At 37.6% G+C, this 21,441-nt stretch overlaps 1 protein-coding gene across 1 annotated transcript in view; it reads left to right on the top strand.

Moving 5' to 3' along the window:
* The window catches only part of LOC117975691 (uncharacterized), a 115,062-nt gene extending 93,939 nt beyond the window's left edge, over positions 1–21,123 (top strand). Inside the window, exons 4-5 of the mRNA XM_063595885.1 lie at positions 15,975–16,008; positions 20,933–21,123. Of these exons, the coding sequence (XP_063451955.1) occupies positions 15,975–16,008; positions 20,933–21,123 (225 nt within the window). The remainder of the gene's footprint in view (positions 1–15,974; positions 16,009–20,932) is intronic.
* Positions 21,124–21,441: the final 318 nt, after the last annotated feature.

Genomic DNA, 21,441 nt, shown 5'->3' with positions numbered 1-21,441 from the left:
ATTTAAAATGTAAAAATCATTCCCAGCTCACAACAGAACAAAAATAAGCAATGAGCCAGATTTGGCTGGCAGGCTTTTGTTGTAACTCTTGTTCTAGAAGGCAGTTTGATTCATACTAAAGCCCGGTAAATCACAAGGCTTTGTCTCAAGATCTGATACTTGATTATTCCCTTCTGTCCTTCAGCATGGCTTCAATTCTGGGTGTAAAAGGTAATATGGGGCATCAGCCTGTCTTAGCCCCACCTCCCCTGACTTCCTTTTGTGTTAGAGAACTATACATAAGGGGACTCCCCGCCTTTCTCAAATTCTCTTAGTACTGGTTTTCCTGGTCAAAGGATAATGGATAGACTTTCCACTATCGTGACACTTACTTTTGGAGATGGTTGCATCCTGTTCAGAGTCTGAGGCTTGTGTCTGCTCTCAGCATCCTCCTGTTGGCAGACCTTTCCACCATAAATGGCTTCTGTGTGTCACAGTCTGTGGTTTAGGCTTATGGCCATATTCTGGTTTTATTGTTGTTGGAGACTTGGGTTTTTCCCTCCTGTTTTCCATTATGTTCCTGGGCTTTAAGCAACTGGGGTGAATTAAAAGTTCCTTTACTTACATATCTTTGAACAAAAGCCAGCCAAATCCTTCTGGACAGTTGGGAATATGTCTTTTATTCTCTGCCTTCCCAGAGTGTAGGCCAGGGCCTGGTGCAGAGTAAATATCTACTGAGTCACCAATCTTCTCAATTTTCCTTATTAAACATTTCCTTGCCTCTTCTACTCTCACACATGCTGCCATCATCTCTTCTCTGAATGTCTGCAACAGCTTCCACACTGGCCTCCTCTAATCTGGCCTTGCTCCCCTTCATTCGTTTTCTACTTTTAGCAAAATGATCTGATTATATCACAAATCTAAGCATACCACTCTCTTGCATAGAACTTTTCAATAGGAGCTCTATATTCTTAGGATAAGCTCTAGAGCCAACCACATAATAGTCATTCAATAAATATCTGGTAAATGAAAGATTATAGGGAATCAGAAGCCTCAGATCATAAGAAAGAGCTCAGATAGGCCACTGAGTTATCGTATCTCCTTTGGCAATTTATTAAATCTTTTTTTGCCTCAATTTTTCTGTCTATAAGTAACTGCCTATGGTGATACAGCAAAACTAAAATAGTGGATGAATATGTTAGTTCATGTCTTCCAAGAGTAGATACGAAGATAGGATTAGATGTGCAAGAGATTTCTTAGGGAAGGTAGAAAGGAAAGTTGGGAAGGGCCTCCAGACTGCAATGGATGCCTGACACTCATGGAAGGCGAGAGAGAAGGAGGGTTTTCAGACCACAGTGCAGTTCCAAGAAAGTTTAGCCTGATCAGTGGAGATTCCCAGAGCCAAACCCACCTATAAGAAGTGTCCCACCTCTCACTGGAAACAGTCTGTATCAGTCCTCCTGCCAAGTTCATTCATTGGGCAGGAGCAGCCTGCAGGAAGTGTGTTCTTCACATCAGGAGGATGATGGATTGACAGGGGCAGAAGCACCCTGTAGCAGAATATCTCTGAACAGTGCATTCTCATAGCCTCCACAAGTAGAAAGCCCTTTGAGTTGTTAGGAGATGAGACATTAAGTAAACACACACACACAAAAATCATCTTTCCATTATTCAAGGACTGTCTGTTTAGCTTGTGGGTCTCACATCATGAACTATCAGTTTTGCTTTTTAAGCCTTTTCTTTCTGCTATGTACCTTTTATCTCTTCACTACACATCAACACCTTTGTGCAGAAGTTGCAAGAATAGAGAAGCAACAACTCAGACCATTCTTTTCAAATGCTGAATTAGCAGGGCCCCAAATCCTCCCTGTTACACACTCTTTTTTAAAAACATTTTTCATGTTTGGAGAATGTTTTTATCTTCTTTTTAAAATGGTAGCATGCAGCAATGTGTTTTGTCTAAAAATGTTGTTAAACTATGTTTTGGTCAATAATAGTTTTAAAGGCCTAGACTTCCATTTACACAGATAAAAGAGTGGCTCTATGTTATTATTACTATCTCATATACTTCATCTCTTATTGGGATTTCCTTAAACAACTGGCTTTTCTGTGGCTTTCAAATTCAAAATGAAAAAGGATGCTAAAAAAGAAAAGCCAACATCACCAGTGTTTTCTCTATACTTGAAAGAAAACATGTTCTTAAGAGTCACTTTTATTTCTTAAAGCACTTAGGATTTATTCATGAAGTTACTTGAGCTGGTGCCAGAGAAAGGAATAGACCATCCAACATCTGACATTTTCCAGGGCGATGTGTCCAGAACTTGGTGACCCAGTTATTCTCTATTGGCGTATATTCAGCTGAACAAGCCAGGGCCCAAGAGGCATGAGGCTTATGAAGCATAGCATGTTTTGTTGTTGTTTTTGTTTGTTTGGTTTTTAGCCAAAAACTACTCTTATAAAGAAAATGAAGCATTAAATAAAATGTGTCACTACAATCTTGTATAATCTTGAAAGCTGGCACTATTGAGCTATGAAAACAAGACTAAAGGCCAAGGCAAATATGCCTATGAAATACTCAAACCCAGTGGGATGTTGCCCAAGGAGGCCTGCCACATGGTAATACCCAACCCAAGCTCTTGATTTGGATTTCTTGCTATGCACACCTAAAAGTGAGGTGGCAGCTGTGATTACTGAAGGACAAAATTGGAATGTAATAGAATGACCCTTTCCCATAGTTTCTTTAATGTCAGGCAATATATTTTAAAGTTAGAGATGAAACTGAATATAATAGTTGAAGAAAAGACATTTTCATGTTGATATACATCGCTGTTCCAGGTTACTCATTTGTTTACTATGCATAGATTTAGCATATCAGGTGCCCAGTCTAGGTCTCCATGTTATGGATGAGAGATGGTACACAAGTTTTTAGCTTAATCTTTACATTTTTATGAGGTCTATATTACTACCTCCATTTTATATGTAAGGAATCTAAATTTCAGACAATGGAGAAGAGTTGCCTAAGCGCATATAACTAGTAAGAGTTGGATTCAAGACTCAAACCCAATGAATCTAATTCAGAAACTCAAGTCTTTCTAATATACAATAATGCCTTAAGGAAAATAGAGAAGGAGAAACATTAATTTCTAGTACTCACATTTGCATGAGGACAGAAGACAGGTTTGTGAAATAACTAGGGACTAGTTGGAGGCAGTATTTAAGCGTGAAGCTCTAGTCTGAGTACTGCAACAGTGCAGCAGAGGAAAACACTGTGTTGCCTCTCAGATGGAAAATAGGTTTCCCCTGACACCCACCCCCACAACTGTCCCCAGCTCCAGCTCCAGCCCTTCCTTATCTGGCCTTCATACCCCAGAGAACTGAGAGTTCCTCCCATGTGTGCCCCGCAACTATCGGCTGCCCACCATGGCCCGACTGTCATTATCCACACCCTCCTCATCTCCTTCCCCAGCAGACCTCGTGCCCCTGGGTCCATTCCAGAAATCCTGTTCCCTTGTATTTGCACCTGTGTTCTTGACTAGCTCCTTCTCCTTAGGCCCTGAACATACTGAGATCTCCTCATCTCCTCTAAATTACAAAAGCCCTTCATCAAGGTACCTCCTAAGGCCAGCACTTTTGCTTCCTTCAATCTTTCTGATTGAGTTTCTTGAAGTAAATTATTTCCCACTTATTCCTTAATTTATTTTATTCTAATTTCTGTCTTCTGGTTCTTGCCAAGGTCACTTCATAATTACCAACTTTTAGTGACTTCAGAGGTATCAATTTTCAGTCCTTTTCTATTAACCTATTCCTGCTGGTTAAAGTCTTCCCTTTTTTGTCATACACCATATCACTTTCTTCTCTGGCTGCTCTTCTTCAATCTTACTTCAACTTCACAAATACTATCATGCCAAGATTTTTGCCTTTACCTCTCTTATTCTCGGTGTAACCACACTTTCCTTAAACAATCTCAGCGTCTTTTACAGCTAAAACATCATTGATATTCCACATTCCTGAGCTCCAGCTTCTCTATGCAGACCCAACCGAGTGTCTCATAGTCACTTCAAACTCAATGTGTATAAAAGTAAAACTCCTTTTCTCATGCTCCAAACCCCTGTACACCTCCCCTGTTACTCCCTTTGTCGACATGAACCAGGTGCTCACGCCAAAACCTGAAAACCATCCAAGACACCCTTTCTGTATACATACTCTAGTCCGGGCCCTATGTTTCACCTAGTCATAGTTTATGGCAACAATCCCCTGACTTGTGTCCGATCTCTTCCTTTCCACCCCCAGTCCATCCCTCATGTTGCTTCTAGATTATAAAACTTACATTTTTAGAGTCCTCATCACCACAGAAATTGTTCTCAACTCATTAACATAGTAAAGTATTTTATTATCTAGCCCACGTCTGTCTCTTAAACCCTATCACTTTCGACTCTTTTCTATAACTGACATTTCAGGAATTCCAAAATACCTGCATTTCAGCCAGGCATGGGGGCTCATACCTATAATTCCAGCACTTTAGGAGATAGAGGTGGAAGGATTGCTTGAGCCCAGGAGTTCAAAACTGGCCTAGGCAACATAGTGAGACCCCATCTACAAAAAATAAAAAATTAGCCAGGCCTGGTGGCATGTGCCTGAGGTCTCAGCTACTCAGGAGGCAGAGGTGGAAGGATTCCTCGAGCACAGGAGGTCTACACTGCAGTGAGACATGATTGCACCACTGCACTCCAGCCTGGGGGACAGAGCAAGACCCTGTCTCTTTTAAAAAACATACAAAAACAAAAAACAAACTTCACCTGCATTTCCCCAAACGGCCATGCTTTCTTCTGCTCCTCTCTTTTGTACATGTTGTTTCCTCTCCCTGGAATTCCCCTCTCCCTGTGTTTTCTCAATGAGCATATTCTTCAACAGCCATCTTAAATATTACTATCTGTAAACCTCCCCTGATTCTCTACATGATGTCCACTACTTCTGCCTCTTGTGCAACCATTATGTCTTGTATATCTAAACAAAAAAGTTATGATCCTAAAGGACTATAAGATTGTAACCTTTTTGTTATAGAGCTGTCTTCTAGCCTAGACTATGATCTCATTCAGGGTCCATAACTAAATTTCAATAACACAACCAAAAAAGAAAACTTCAGGTTAATATCCCTAATGAACACAGATACAAAAATCCTCAACAAAAATAAGCGAGGCAAATTCAGCAGCACATTAAAAATATCATTCACCATAATCAAGTGGAATTCATTTTAGGGATGCAAGGATGGATCAACACAGGAAAATCAATAAACATGATATGTTAACAGAATGAAGGACAAAAATCATACTATCTCAATAGAAGTATTTGATAAAATTCAACATCTCTTCATAATAAAAACTCTCAACAAATTAGGTATAGAAGGAACATGCCTCAACATAATAAAGGCCATACATAACAAACTCACGGCCAACATCATTCTGAAAGGGAAAAAGCTGAAAGCTTTCTCTCTAAGATCTGAAACAAGACAAAGGTGCCCACTTTCACCACTTTTATTGAACATAGTCCTGGAAGTCCTAGCTAGAGTAATCAGGTAGAAGAAAGAAATAAAGGGAATCTAAATGGGAAGAGTAGAAATCAAGCTGTCCCTATTCGCAGATAGTATGATCTTTACATATAGAAAACCCCATACTTCACACAAAAAAACTATTAGAACTGATAAATAAATTAAGCAAAGTTGCAAGATACAAAATCAACATACAAAATCAGTTGTATTTCTATATGCCAATAGTGAAGAACCTGAAAAAGAAATCAAGAAGGCAATACCATTTTCAATAGCTACAAAAAATTACCTAGGAATAAATTTAACTAACGAAGCAAAAGATAACTACAATTAAAACTACAAAAAATTGAAGAAGACACAAAAAATAGAAAGTTATCCTGTGTTCATGAATTGCAATAATTTATATTGTTAAAATGTCCGTTCTACTCAAAGCAATCTACAGTTTCAATGCAATTGCTAACAAATTACCAGTGACATTCTTCACAAAAATAGAAAAATCATTCTACAATTTTCATGAAACCACAAAAGATCCTGAATAGCCAAAGAAATATTGTGCAAAAAGAATAAACCTGGTGACATTAGACTACCTGACTTCAAAATAGACTTCCAAGTGTTAGTAACCAAAACAACATGGTACTGGCATGAAAACAGACACATAGACTGATGGAACAGAATCAAAAATCCAGAAATAAATCCATGGATCTACAGCCAACTAATTTTTGACAAAGTTGCCAAAAATACAAAATGGGGAAAGGAATGTCTCTTCAATAAATAGTGTTAGGAAAACTGTTTAAACCCATGCAGAAGAATGAAACTAGACCCTTTTCTCTCACCATAGACAAACATCAACTCAAGACGAATTAAAAACTTAAATTTAAGACCCAAAACTACAAAACTACTAAAAGAGAAAACACAGGAGAAAATGTCCATGAAAAATATCCTACACCAGGATCTTTTTGGATAAAAACTTCAAAAGCATAGGCAACAAATGCAAGTATAGACAAATGGGATTACATCAACCTTTTTTTTTTTTTTTTGGCATAGCATTTTAGGACAATAGAATAATCAACAAAGCAAAGAGACAGCATGCAGAGTGAGAGAATATATTTGCAAACTATGCATCTGATGAGGGGTTAATATCCAAAATATATAGGGAACTGAAACAACTCAACAACAACAACAAAAACTCAATTAAAAAATGGGCAAAAGGCCTGACTTTACATTTCTTAAGACATACAAATGGCCAAGAAATATATGAAAAAAAGCTCAACATTTTTAATCATCGGGGAAATGCAAATAGATATCACTTCATTCTGGTTAGAATGACTATTATCAAAAGGACAAACAGTAACAAATGTTGGTGAAGATGCGGAGAAAAGGGGACCCTTACACATTGGTAGGGGAAATGTAAATTAGTTCAGCCATTAAGGAAAACAGTATGGCGGTTCCTCAAAAACATTAGAAATAGAACTACCCTGTATTCCAGCAATCCCACTACTGGGTATATATCCAAAGGAAATGATATCAATATGTCAAAGAGGTATTTGCACTCCTGTGTTTAGCACAGTACAATTCACAACAGCCAAGGTAAGTAAAGAACCTAAATCCCCTCAGTGATTGAATGAGCTTAAAAATACAGTATATATACACAGTAGAATACTATTCAGCCATAAAAAAATAATATTTTGTCACTTGTGGCAACATGGATGAACCTGTTAAATTATATTTAGTGAAATAAGTCGGGAACAAAAAGATGAATACTGCATGATGTCACTTATATGAAATCTAAAAATGTTGTTCTCATAGAAATAGAGAGTAGAATAGTGGTTACCAGAGGATGGGAAGTGTAGTGAGGAGGGAGAATAGGAGAATTAACAATAATGTATCATATTTCAAAAAAGCTAGAAGAGAGGGTTTTGAATGTACTCAGTAAAAAGAAATGATAAATATGTAAGTGCTGGATACGCTATTATAATCTGATTTGCTCATAACACAATGAACACATATTGAAACATCACATACCCCATAAGTATGTACAATTATTGTGTATCAATAACAATTTAATAATAATAACGATAATTTAGTTTAAAGAAGAACTCAATTTTATTCTAATCTAGTCAGATTTTCAACAGCATACGTAACCTCTTTCACTAACTTTAAGGTATTCTAAAAATTAATTGTGCTTATTATCTCAATCAGTTAATTCTGTATTGTAATAAATTCTGCATTTAATTGCTTTCTAATGGTGTTTATATATATATCTTATTTCTCTCTTATTTTCAGAATTAAAGAATTCTGAGGATAAAATTTGTTTGATTTTGAGCTAATTAACACTCCCATCTCTCCATTTCTCACAGATTAATCTATTGTCTTTTCAGTCTGAGCTTCTGTGTGTCTTATTGAGCATCTTAGAGCATACTATTTCTGTTATTACTATCTGGTAAATGTAATCATTAATTTTCAATCCTTCTAACAAAATCTAGTGAAAAGTCATATGACATATGTTTTATACTCTTGCACTGATGCTTCCAGATAAGTATGACATTTTCCAGAGGAACGTGTAAGGAAGTGGTAAGTTGGGGTTAATGAGAGTCAGAGTACAACTCAAGTCTAATGTCCAAGTTGGAGCAGGACACTCAGCAAAGGATCTAAAGGGAAGAACACAAAAAGTCTGAGCAAGTAGGAAAAGGGAAGCCCATACTTCAGTTTCATGGTTGGAAGAGGGCTAGCCAGAGGCAAGGAGAGCACCTGGAAGCCTACATCCCTGTCTAAGTGTTGCAGCAGCATCACGCTCAGCTGCTGGCTTGCACACAAGCTCGTGGAAGAACCTATTTTGGATAGAAGGACTAGTCAGTATTTGCCTAGGGCACATAGTTGTACAAGAGACGAACGTTTTTAGGTCCTTGCGGTTTCTTGCATTTCCAGAAAACTTGCTTCAAATATTTTTCCAGATGCAAAATTCCCTGGATCCTTGTTTTAGAATGAATCTATTAACTAAACTGGATCCAGAAAAAGTCTATAATCAGTTTTGTTTTTCAGAAACTTCACATTAAATTTAATGAATTCCTTTCTTTGTTCATGTATTAATTTCTGGGACTTGGCCCAAATCCTGTATAAAATATACACAGAAAGAGAGAGAACAAGTAGCCTCTTTATGTAAACTAATCAAGAAGGAAATGAAGCCACCCAAATGTGGGCTATGCCATCTGTGATCTATGATAAATAACAAAACTACAGTCATGTTTTTTCCTTAAATGTTAACTGTAAAACATAGTCCTTTTTATTAGCACCAGATGTCAAGAATGCTTATTAAAATGCTATGGTTTATTAAATAGCATCATTTTAGACTCACTGAACTAGTAAAGACTTGTGTTTTTGCATTAGATTAAATGTCTAAAATTCTGTATTACTCCTTCTATTTCAAATATATGAACGCTAATATACATACACCAAAATTTATATTTAGAAACAGAGAGATTTATATATCATAGGTGAAACTGAAATATTTTTCAGTCCACAAAAGTGGATTTTCATTTTACTCTTATGTATAAAGTTTATTGAGATTTTTATATAGCAATGAAAATAAGCATGACATATCTCAGATCTATAGGAAATCAGGGAAGATTAAACAAAAATAAAAAGTATATTTAAAACTATATAATCTATCTTTTTTAGTGATTTTGGTTTTTTTTTTCTTTTTAGCTTTCATCACATAGTCATATGTGAGGAAATTGTGATCATCCCTGTCTCTTCCCTCCTTCTAGCTAAGAGTCAGTACGGCCTTTTCTCGGCCTGAGTCAGGGAAAGAATAGCTTTGATAATTAGACAGAAATCACTATATAGAATTTTTGCAGAAATAGAAAGTTTTGGGAACTTTCCTGCAAGGCCATGCTTGCAATATTTTGAATTCAAATTTAAAGGGAATAGTGAGAATTTAGTATGGTAAATAAGGAACATTATATTTTCATTTTACTTCTTCATCAACTGATAGTTTGGTTAACCTCTTCTTTAAGACTGTCTTGTCAAAATGACTCTGCAATTACAGATTACAATGCTTTGAAATATTTTATTTTCTTTTTTTAAACCCTATACTTTTTATGTATAATTTGTACATGATCTATTGGGTAGCTAACATGAGGAGTGCTATAGTTTGGATGTTTGATTCCTCAAAACTCATGCTGAAATTTAATTTCAATGTTGGAGATGAGTGTCTAATGGGAGGTGTCTGGGTCACAGAGGCAGATCCCTCATGAATAGATTAAAACCCTCACTTGGGTTGAGGGGTGAGTGAGTTCTCACTTTATTAGTTCTTGTGAAAGCTGGTTGTTAAAAAGAGCCTGGCACCTGGCCCCTCTTCTGCTTCCTCTCTCTCCCTGTGATCTCTCTGTATACGAATTCCCCTTCACCTTCAGCCAGGAGTGGAAATAGCCTGAGGCCCTTGCCCAGTTTTGAGCTGTTCGGAATACCAGAACTGTGAGCCAAATAAACACATATGTGTGTGTGTGTGTGTATATATATATATATATATATATATATATATATATATATATATATATATTTATATATATAGCCTCAGGTATTTCTTTGTAGCAACACGCAAACAAACTAAGACAAGGGTGATTTAGGAAAAGGTTATTTGAGATATAATTCACCTATAACAAAGTCAGCCATAAATTACTCAGGCCAAACTCAGTGTGTAATATATCCCATACACCTGTCTAAGGAAACTAACTTTCTAGTGGTAATCTAGTGATTAACCTTTTCTACTCATTGTTACTTAGACATTATCCAGTAATATTCAAATCAAGGTTACTACTGAATATAACCTATTGAGTTTGAAACCAGCAGGTGGGTTCTGAATAAAGTAAAGGGCAGATAATAAAATAGCTTCCATGTTTACATAAGAATTTATTTACTCTGGGATTTTTATCTACTGCTTTTGGTTTTAAAGGTTAACATGAGGGCATTAGGAAAAAATGGGCCCTTTGTTTTTCAGGAGCAGCAGGTGTTGAAACTGCTTTCTAGTTTGACTAGTACAATAGTAGTTAATTTATTCATTGACTTGATTGATCATTACAAGCCCTAAGGGACATAGCCTCCCAAAAAAAATTATCTGAATGTTTTTATGGTTACTTAGTGCAGTTCTGTATTTTAATCTGTCATATTTGGCTATGTGGGCAAAGGATACATTACTGGGTACATTTATTTCAAAAAGCAATTGCATTTTATATCCAGCCTTATCATAAAATAAATACCTAAGATGTTTTTAGACTGTCTGCATGAACATGGATTTATAACTACTATGGCTTTGGAGGTATTACAAAATTAACACTTTCTGGGGGATCTCAGCAAATGAGGCAAATGACTTTTTGAAATTTTTTACTGTTACATTATAATCATTTTTGGAGACAGGATCTCACTCTGCCAGCCAGGCTGGAGTGCAGTGGTGGGAACACTGGCTCACTGCAGCCTCAACTTCCGGGGTTCAAGTGATCCTCCTGCCTCAGTCTCTCTAGTGGCTGGGATTACAGATGTAAGCTATCACACTGGCTAATTTTTTCTATTTTTTTTGTAGAGACAGGATCTCCTCATGTTTCCCAGGCTGATCTCAAACTCACTGCCTCAAGTAATCCTCCCACCTTGGCCTCCCAAAGTACTGGGATTACAGGCATGAACCACTGCACCTGGCCTGCAAATTACCCTTAAATGTAACTCAAAGGAATTTACTGCTAATTAAGAAGGAACTGAAGCCACCCAAACAAGGTTTATGCTATCTGTGGTCTCTGATAAATGGCAAAACTACAGTCATGTTTTTTCCATGAGAATTATCCATGAGATAATTCTAATAGTTATCCATGAATTATCCATGAGATAATTCTTACAGTTCTAGAGTTCTTGGATCTCCAATATAGACCACTTACCTGCTCCAAGCCACCTACACAACAGAAAGGGTTAAGCACCTAGCATAGTGCTAGAAATGTGTGTATCTATATACTGACTAAGCACTCGGCAAATGTTTAGTGAATACAATACCCAGAGAAAACCCACTGGTGGTCGAGAGACATGTGATCTAACTATACTGACATCAGTGAATAAGTGACATCATTTCACATCTGCTTCAAAGTGTACCCTTCCTTCATGTTTATAGAGCTAACTATAATCTCAGGATTATTAGGTGAGTATGAATAATTATCCCCCCAATAGTAGCAGTTTTCTAAAATTGTCTATCCATAAGTCACATTTTGGATCTTAGAAATATCTTCTTTTTTTTTTTTTTTTTTTTTTGAGACTGAGTCTCGCTCTGTTGCCCAGGCTGGAGTGCAGTGGCACAATCTCGGCTCAGCTCACTGCAGCCTCCATCTCCTGGGTCCAAATGATTCTCCTGCCTCAGCCTCCCAAGTAGCTGGGATTACAGGTGCACATCACCACGTCCAGCTAATTTTTGTATTTTCAGTAGAGATGGGGTTTCATCATGTTGGCCACGCTGGTCTTGAACTCCTGACCTAGTGATCCACCCACCTTAGCCTCCGAAAGTGCTGGGATTACAGGCGTGAGCCACCACACATGGCCGAGACATCCTCTTAATGTGTTATATTGCTAAGTTCTAAAGAGTTTCTATTTGGATTTCCAAACAGAGGGGTTTGAAGTAGGAAGCAGCAGGAGGTTCAATATACGGGGTTGCAATAGAGTGTGTGCTTCTAGTGGTTTTTTTTGGGGGGGGGAACCTTTTTATTAATTGTTATGAAATTCACTTAACATAAGATTTATCATCCTAACCAATTTTTTTTTTTTTTCGAGACAGAGTCTCACTTTGTTGCCCAGGCTAGAGTGCAGTGGCACTATCTTGGCTCACTGCAAGCTCCACCTCCTGGGTTCAAGGCATTCTCCTGCCTCAGCCTCCCGAGTAGCTGGAACTACAGGCACCTGCCACCACACCTGGCTAATTTTTTGTATTTTTAGTAGAGACGGGTTTTCACCGTGTTAGCCAGGATGGTCTCATCTCCTGACCTTGTGATCCGCCCACCTCGGCCTCCCAAAGTGCTGGGATTACAGGGGTGAGCACTGCGCCCAGCCCATCCTAACCATTTTTAAGTGTATAGTTCAGTGGTATTAAGAACATTCAGATTGTTATGCAACCAACACCACTGTCCATCTCCAGAACTCTTCATCTTGTAAAACTGAACTCTGTACCAATTAATCAATAACTCCCTATTCCTTCTTGCCCTGGCCCCTGGCATCCTGTGATTTTAAGTGAAAATTATTATGTTAAAATATTGCTATATAATCCATAAAGAAGAATATGTTCACCATCACATTTATGAATGTTTTACAATTAACATATTATGGAAAATGGGTGTTACGTATTCATTTTTTGCCTCATCAGTTTTCCTGGGAAATGAGGGCCCCTATGCCTCTGCTTCTAGTGTTTCATGTACTACTAAAACGGTAGATACATGAGGGGCTCATTTTTAAATATCTCTAACATCTTTGAACTTCAGTAATATTTTTCAAATATTTTTCATTTTTCAAAACACTAACTTTTGTTGCTTTAATTTCAGATAATTAGTTTCTCCTTTTATCTCATCATGATACCTCGCACTTGAAATGTTCATATTCTGTTCATACATTTATATATTCATCAAATTCAAACTCTGTTTACCTTTTAAATATTCTACATTTAGGACAAGATAATACTTGGCCATACTTTTGTTAAATATTCTCTCCGGAATTCCTATTTCAGTTGGGTTGCATTGATTTATTTTGAAATCAAGTAATCTGACTTTCAGTTATTGTGCCAAGGATTATTTATTATTATTATTATTAATGTATGAGTAGCTCTGTTAGCACTCCATCTCAAGGTGTGGTTGAGAAAGCATACTTCTGTGTTTTGTTTCCTTTTCAAGCCCTGAGGCTTAAATTTTTCGGCAGCAATTGCTCTTAGTTCGTAAGTGAGAATTTTTAAACAGCTGAAATGGAAGAATTCTACTGGGTTATTTCTAATTTACAGGATAGTCAGAACATTATTGTGTTTAGAAAACAATGCTTAATATTTTATTATGTTCAAGTAACACAACTTATTTTACTTTCTAAGTTTACTCTGTTTCTTATTCCAGGTCAAATAGTCATTAAATATATTTGCTTCCAGACCAAGTCAGAACCACTGATATTGGTTTAAAAATATGGAGGGATCTTTTCTCCTCTGTGTGTCACAAATGTCTGAAGTTGCACCATTTATTGAAATGAAATGAAGTTCATTTATTGGTGTTTATTGTCAAATGATGTCCCTTTAATATGTGAATATCCTTGGGAAAAGTGGATCTTATTGTCTCTTACCAACTCTTTTGTGGATTTGCTTTTTCCCGGGGCAAGTATGAGCACAGGCGTAGAATATAGGGAGAAACACAAACAATGGGATGGGAAGGAACTGTGGTATCAAGGACAAAGCTTTAACTGCATCATCATTTTGCCTCTTTCCTGACTGACTCTTGTAGAGTACTGTGTACCTGATACTTTGAAAAAGTTAATAATCATAAGCATCTGTTTTTCCAAATTTCCTTCAGAATAATCAACCAATATTTACTGTATACCTTTTCTCTGCTACACATGGGGCTCAGGACATCCCCTGAATTTTTGTACTTACTCCTCAAAGCAACCCCATTTTACTGATGAGGAAATGAGGCTTAGAGAAATGTGGTCACTTTTTTAAGGTCATATGGCTAGGAACTGTCTTTCTGACTGCTAAACATATTATCTTAACCACAAAACTGTATTTATTCTTAGAGTAATGAGGAATCATTGAAGGATTTTAAGAAGATTGAAGTGATCACATTGATTTTGAAGGAATCACACTGGCTGAGAATATAGATTGGAGAGAAATAAGACTAGAATCGGACTAAGAAGTTAGGAAACTATTGCAATTTTCTAGGTATTACCTGAATGTTGCCCAGGAGGTGGCAGCAGGGATGAAAAGAAGCAGATGGATTCAAGCAACATTTGGAAGTAGGCTTCAGCAGGATGTAGTGAGGACAGGAAGGAGTCATGGGTGATCTTTGAGTTTCTGATTTGAGCAAACAGGTAGATGGAAACACCATTCACCAAGACAGAGGGAACACAGACAGGGGATCTGTATGTGTGTGTGGACAAGGAGGTGGAGGAGGAGGTGGGAGGGGAGGAGAGGACATTGAGTTTTGGACACAGAGTTTGAGGTGTCTGATGTGAAATGTCCAAAGGCAAATGTGCAATCAACAGTTTGTTCTTGGCCAGTCACGGTGGCTCATGCCTGTAATCCCAGCACTTTGAGAGGCCGAGGTGGGCGGATCACTTGAGTTCAGGAGTTCGAGACCAGCCTGGCCTTGGGTGACAGAGTGAGACTCTATCTTAAAAAAAAAAAAAAAAAAAAAAAAATTCGCTGTTTTCCTGGAGCTCAAGGAAAGAGACCTAAGTTGGAGATCTAAACCTGAAGGTTGTCAGAATATGGATGGAAAGTACATGAGATCACCCTGGAAGAAGGTGCAAAGTGAGAAGGGAAGAAGGGCCAGCACCCATCCCTAACAAGACAAAATAAAACTTAAGTAAATGAAATCAGCATATAAGAAGGGCACAGGCAAAAGGAGAGCCCACCAAGAAAATGATAAGGAACAAGCAGAGGGGTAGAAAAGACAGCAGGGACAGCATGGGATTCAGAAGGCCAGAAGGATAAAGTTGCGGAAGGGAGGAGTACTCAGCTGAGTTAGGGCCTGTGATGTCACTGAGAGACACAGTGAGGCAGGGCCTGGCTTTAGCACTAAGGAGACTATTGGTGGCACCAGGGCCCTGGAGCAGTGGATTAAAACTAGACTTTAGTCTTCTTCTCAGTTACTAAATAGACACATGGTATCATGTAAATCTTTTTTTTTTTTTTTTTTTTGCCTCGTTCTGTCGCCCAGGCTGGAGTGCAGTGACACAATCACGGTTCACTGCAACCTCTGCCTCCCAGGCTCAAGAGATCCTCCCACCTTAGCCTTCCAAGTAGCTGAGACTACAGGCACATGCCACCATGCTCGGCTAATTTTAAAATTTTTTTGCAGAGCAGGGTGTCTCGCTATGTTGCCCAGTCTGATCTCGGACTCCTCGGCTTAAGCCTGGAACTCCCACCTAGGCCTGCTGAATTGCTGGGATTACAGGCATGAGCCACTGCACAAGGCCTGTATTATATAAATCTTTACTTAAGTCAGAGAAAAATAAATTTAATGCGTCTTCCCCATGAATGAGTATTTTGATGACTTTTATGATTCCTGACGATTTGTGTAGTTCCTAAAATCATTCAATCTTCATGCCTCAGTTGGCATTTTATTTTCATTTCTGGAGGCCATTTGGTTCTAATTTTACAATCTTATTTTTTGTCTCAAACTCAATATTCCTGACAAAAGTGGTATAATTTTGAGATATTAAGAGTGATACTGTTTTTTTACAGGTGATCTCTGATAAGAGACCCAAAGAAAGAGTGGGTAAGTCTCCCTGAGAAAATGTTTTCCTGTTTATGTATAAAAGTTGTTTGGAGAGCTTTGCCTCATCCCTATAAATTTAAACATGCCATAAGTGTTGCTGAATCGTGGATGCAAAGTTGATGGATACAGTATGATGTTAAATCAGAATATGACCTGCATTTTGAAAATTGGAAAAGTTCATTGGGTTTTCTCTGGTCCTCATGCAGCCATGCTGCTGAGTTTATCTCCATTTTGTAAAGTTGATTTTACACAGAAAGAAGTTGCTTTGCATAATCAGTCTTTATCTTGAAATGTATCTTATAAGTTAAATAGGAATTAAATAAAAGATTGCACCTTTACTGAAACATCTGCTTCGAAGGTAAGGCCTCTTGAAAATAAGGCATATATGAGGGTAGTGGTTTATTTGTATAGCTTTTGTATTTGGAAATGTTCTGTATAAATCTGAATACTTGACAGCTTTATTTGTGGAATGTTATTTTAATGACTATGTAAACTAACAGCTAACCAATCTTGAATCACCACTTCTTACCAACTCTTTAGCAGCTGTTGTTGTACTTTTCATTTGAATAGTCATTATGGATAAGACATTCTGAAATCTCCGTATCAGTCCTCACTTCATACGGTCATTTACATGCTTATACATAGAAAGGAACCCCTTCAAAGCCCTTTATGTGATTCCACTGCATGTATTCTTCATATCCTGTAGATAGCGTATTGCTAGACTTGAAAGTTAACACTTTTCTCTGAGTTTATATCTTTAAAGCCCAATTTTGAAGTATCTTGTCAAATAATGCCTCTAAAAGCAATAGTCTGATGCTACCCTTATCTGCATTGGTGCCAGCATTATTTCCATTTTTATACACTCATTTTTCTATAATCTGCTGAGAACCAGTTTCAGTTCATTATTCAGACACCCAAGATCTCAGCTTCACTTATGCTTAGGATGAGCATTGGATCTCTGGGATATAGTCATCTGCTGTTCTTCAGCTCTTGGGGAGATTTGCAAGGAGGCCTTTACACTGGGCCTCCAGGCAAAAATGACTGGCTAGAACTTTGTCAGGAAAATGTCTTTAGTGAGTGTGCCGAACCTATCAGCTCTCCCACTAAACAACCGAGCAGAATTTGTTCTTGCCATTCTGAGAAATGCTTGTAGCATCAACTATGCATAATTTTTGTCCATGACCACTTTTATATTTGGGACTTCAACTATATATAACCCTCAACCACCTGGCAGCTAAGTGGGAAATAAGCACAGACCTCTTTTAAAATCATATGAATGTGTCCAAATAGTAAATTATGACATAAGTAGAACCCTCTGTGCTTCGTCTCTCTTGTTGAAATTCCAACTTGAATTACAGGAGCTGATACTGCATTTACATCAGCAAAGAATGTGTTTCGCTTCAGAAATGACCAAAAAGGGGATTTACACTAATGAGCAGCCTGTGAAGCTTTTAGACAATCAAAGTATTTCCCCTGGAGATCTGATAACTAGAATAATAGGTCTATTTTCTTCATTTCATAAGTATATCCAACTTATTATAGCAAAAGAATATTTTTCACCATGTAAAAGTTACAATCAAGAAAGTAAGAAACAACCATAGTTGACTTCTGGGTGGAAATGACAAGTACTTTTCTAATAAATTACATCTCTGTGAGGAAGTTCAGCCATGGAGGCTCTGAAGTGGTTTAATAGTCCTAGATTGGATGTGGAGCTTACCTGTGGGTCTTCAGGTATCGTGCATGAGAGTTCGGTCTACTACAGCCTGAATATTTCGCTGTTTAACCACTCTGCCATTCAGGGCTTCATTTTGGCAGGGGAAAAATCGAATAAGCAAGCAGGCCAGAAAATCTAGAAGACAGTCAAATCGATTTTCACATAAATATTTATGGAAAGCACTCTGGGAGAAGGAAATATTGGTGAAGGATATCTGAGAACAATTTTTCTGAACATGTAAATCAAAGGAGAATTATAGAAGCCTAATTCCAATTTCCATGCAAATACAAAGCAGTCCATAAGTCTGGGTTTTTTAATTACAGTCATCCCCCCTTTTTTAACCTCATCTTTCAAATTAAATCATTAATAATTCAAACTTTTGATGTTCATTCCTTTCTGCTGTTTGTAAAATGTAAAGTCAACTGCCCTCGTTCCTAATTTGGCTTTCCATCATTGCTTCTTGATTGGAATGTCCAAGAGCTTTGCTCCGTTTTAGCAGAGATATGTAGCAGGACGAGCCGCAGGCAAAACTCCTCAGACACCAAGTTAAAGAAGGAAGGGGTTTATTCGGCCAGGGGCATCAGCCAGACTCCTGTCTCAAGAGCCGAGCTCCCTGAGTGAGCAATTCCTGTCCCTTTTAAGGGCTCACAACTCTAAGGGGGTGCATGTGAGAGGGTCGTGATCGATTGAGCAAGCAGGGGGTACACGTGACTGGGGGCTGCATGCACCGATAATTAGATTGGAACAAAACAGGATAGGGATTTTCACAGTGCTTTTCTATACAATGTCTGTAATCTATAGATAACATAACCGATTAGGTTGGGGGTCAATCTTTAACTACCAGGCCCAGGGTGTGGCACTGGGCTGTCTGCTTGTGGATTTCATTTCTGCCTTTTAGTTTTTACTTTTTCTTTCTTTGGAGGCAGAAATTGGGCATAAGACAATATGAGGGGTGGTCTCCTCCCTTAATAGAATATGGTAGTCAGACTGAAGGGGCCCCTCCATATACAAAGATGGAAGGCGGAACGTGACGTATAGTAGGAGGATATGACCCTGACCCACTGTTGACCCTTGTGAGGTGATTTTTTTCTTGTGTTCCAAAACTGCCTGATTCACATTTTCCTCTGGTCTCAGTCACTGATGGGGGTAAAATGTGAAACCCAAAGTAAAAGAGATTCCAGCAGAAAAGCACAGGCACAATAAGGTGGTTTAAAGGCCAGTCATTATTGCTTTCACTACAGATTAAGAGAGAATGCCACTCTTTTCTAGGCAGTTTAAGCTGTCCACTGGGACCAAAAGATCTCAGCCTAGTGATGAAAGAAACATCTACTGTAGCAACAGTGGAATAATTCCTCCCAGTTTATGCCTATTATGCTGTGGCCTTTATTAGATAAAAATTCACAACAGAAATGAATGTTATATATTATACTATAGTTTGCTTAATGGAATGAAAAATTAATTTATTTTTGAAGAGTAAATATATACCTAAATATACACATACTATAAAATTAACCCAAGTAGTGATGGTTGACTTAATTTGCTTTTTAATTCCTCTTTTCATTGTATGTATTATCATTTCTTTAAATGTGTCAGTAGGAGACTAAAGCCAAATTACTGTGTTCTTCACTGTCAAGAATATTTGAATCTCACATTGATGTACCATTCTTAGTGCAAAACATACTATTCATTTAAAGATTGTAAAAAAATTTTCTTTGGTTTAGAAAACAATTTTAAAACCTAAGGAAAATAAAATCACATCTGAAGAAATCATATATTTTTGTCTCTGAGTAATGTCACTAGGGCAATAGGGACAACTCTTCTTAGAACAGTTTCAAAAGACACTTCACGGGCATAGCTATTCAACCTTCCTCCAAGAGCTATAATTACTTCCCACCTTCTCAGCTTCATTGTGTTATGGCGTTTTGTTAGGCACATTATCAAGAATAGAAGGATCTGTCAGAAACAGAATTTCACAAGAGTTAGAAGTATAGAGTATGTAGGAAATCAAAAGTACTAGCCAAATCCAATTATTATGAAGAAAATCATGTACTATATGGAGTGTACCTATTCTTCTGTTTCACTAGAATTTAATTGTAGTGACAAATATCTGAGCCGAAGAGATTTTTGGTACCCTTTATCAATTCCAATATGAAATTATAACTTCAATTTAGTTAATTAAGTGTCTGTTGAACATTATTATGTCCCTTGCACTGTGCAAGGCATTAGCAATACAAAGATAAAGTAAAATAAAATTATCCCTCCTTCAAGAAGCTTGCCTAAATTAAATTATCTCTCTAGATTTTTCCAGTGAAACCAGAGCCTTTCAAAAAGTAAATTTATAACTATTTCATGAAATTTATAGTAATTTAGTAAGATTTTTAAATTGTGATTTCCTATGGCTATATATGTAGAGAGATAATTACCATTCTGTAGTAATACAGCCACATGAGGGAAAAAGAAAGCATCAAAGTGTGCCAAGAAGAACCTTAGTTTTATTTGATTTTAATTAGTGGGAATCTCTATCTTGAAATGCAAGTGCCACATAAAGCTTAAGAGCTTTATAAATCTAGTTAAAATACAATCTTTCCCTCCATAGTTGAGATATATCAGCTTATTCCCTTGAAAGTTGTTCTGAGTACTTAGTTTTAGCTCTTGCAAGCTGCCAACTTAAATACAGATAGGGAGAAGGAGAGTGTTTTCTATCCACCATTCCTACCTCTCGCTGTGGAATTCATGGACTTCTTCCGGGCAAAGTTCCCCAAACATCTACTGAAGAGCCTTGAGTAGCAGAGAAGTCAAGGAACCTGCCCTACTAACAAATATGAAATTTATATTTGGCCTTAAGATTTCAGGTGACTTCAGCATTGCTGTCCCATAACTTAGCTTGGCTGTCTCCTTCTCTTGAAACCTAAATGCCACCTGTTTTAAAAATCCTTCTCTGCTCACTCTAGCTAAAGAAGTTGACTCCTTCCCCAACTAGTTTCTATGGCTGCAATCTCTATTTCTTCAGAGCACTTGTCAGAACTTATAGTTTCCTTCCTTCCTTCCTTCCTTCCTTGCTTCTTTCCTTCCCTCCCTTCCTTTCTTCCTTTCCAATAGGCTAGAAAGTCCATGTCTTGTTCACTATTTTATCCCTTGCTCCCAATAGACTGCTACCATACAACAGGTGCTCAAAAACATTTGCTGACTAAATGAACTCCTAAACAATAGCTGTTATATTAATAAAGTTAAGTGCCACCAAGAAACGTATATGCAGCAGGAAGATCTCGTGTTTATCTGGTGACTTTGTGGCCCTCTTTGCACATTGCCGAATACCCCAGTTTGAAGAGAGTAATTCCAAGATACTAGAGGAATACAGATCCGTATTGACTGAGAGCTTTCATGAGCCAAGAAAGCATTAGGAGACTTTGACATTCTTTATGTATATTCATTCAGTCCTCAAAACAACCCTATATCATTGGAAGTATCGTCCTCACTTTATATGTATAAAACAGTAAGGGTCAAAAATGTTAATTTGCTCAATAAGTGTCTAAGTTGGAACTTAAATCTCGTTCTGTTTGATTTCTTTTTCTTTCTTTTTTTTTTTTTTTTTTTTGAGACAGAGTCTCGGCTCTATCATCCAGGCTGGAGTGCAGTGGAATGATCTAGGTTCACTGCAACCTCCACCCCCTGGGTTCAAGCGATTCTTCTGCCTCAGCCTCCTGAGTGGCTGGGATTAC

Source organism: Pan paniscus, chromosome 14 (genome assembly GCF_029289425.2).
Source record: "Pan paniscus chromosome 14, NHGRI_mPanPan1-v2.0_pri, whole genome shotgun sequence".
Classification (NCBI taxonomy): Eukaryota; Metazoa; Chordata; class Mammalia; order Primates; family Hominidae; genus Pan; species Pan paniscus.
This window is presented reverse-complemented; position numbering and strand designations above follow the sequence as displayed.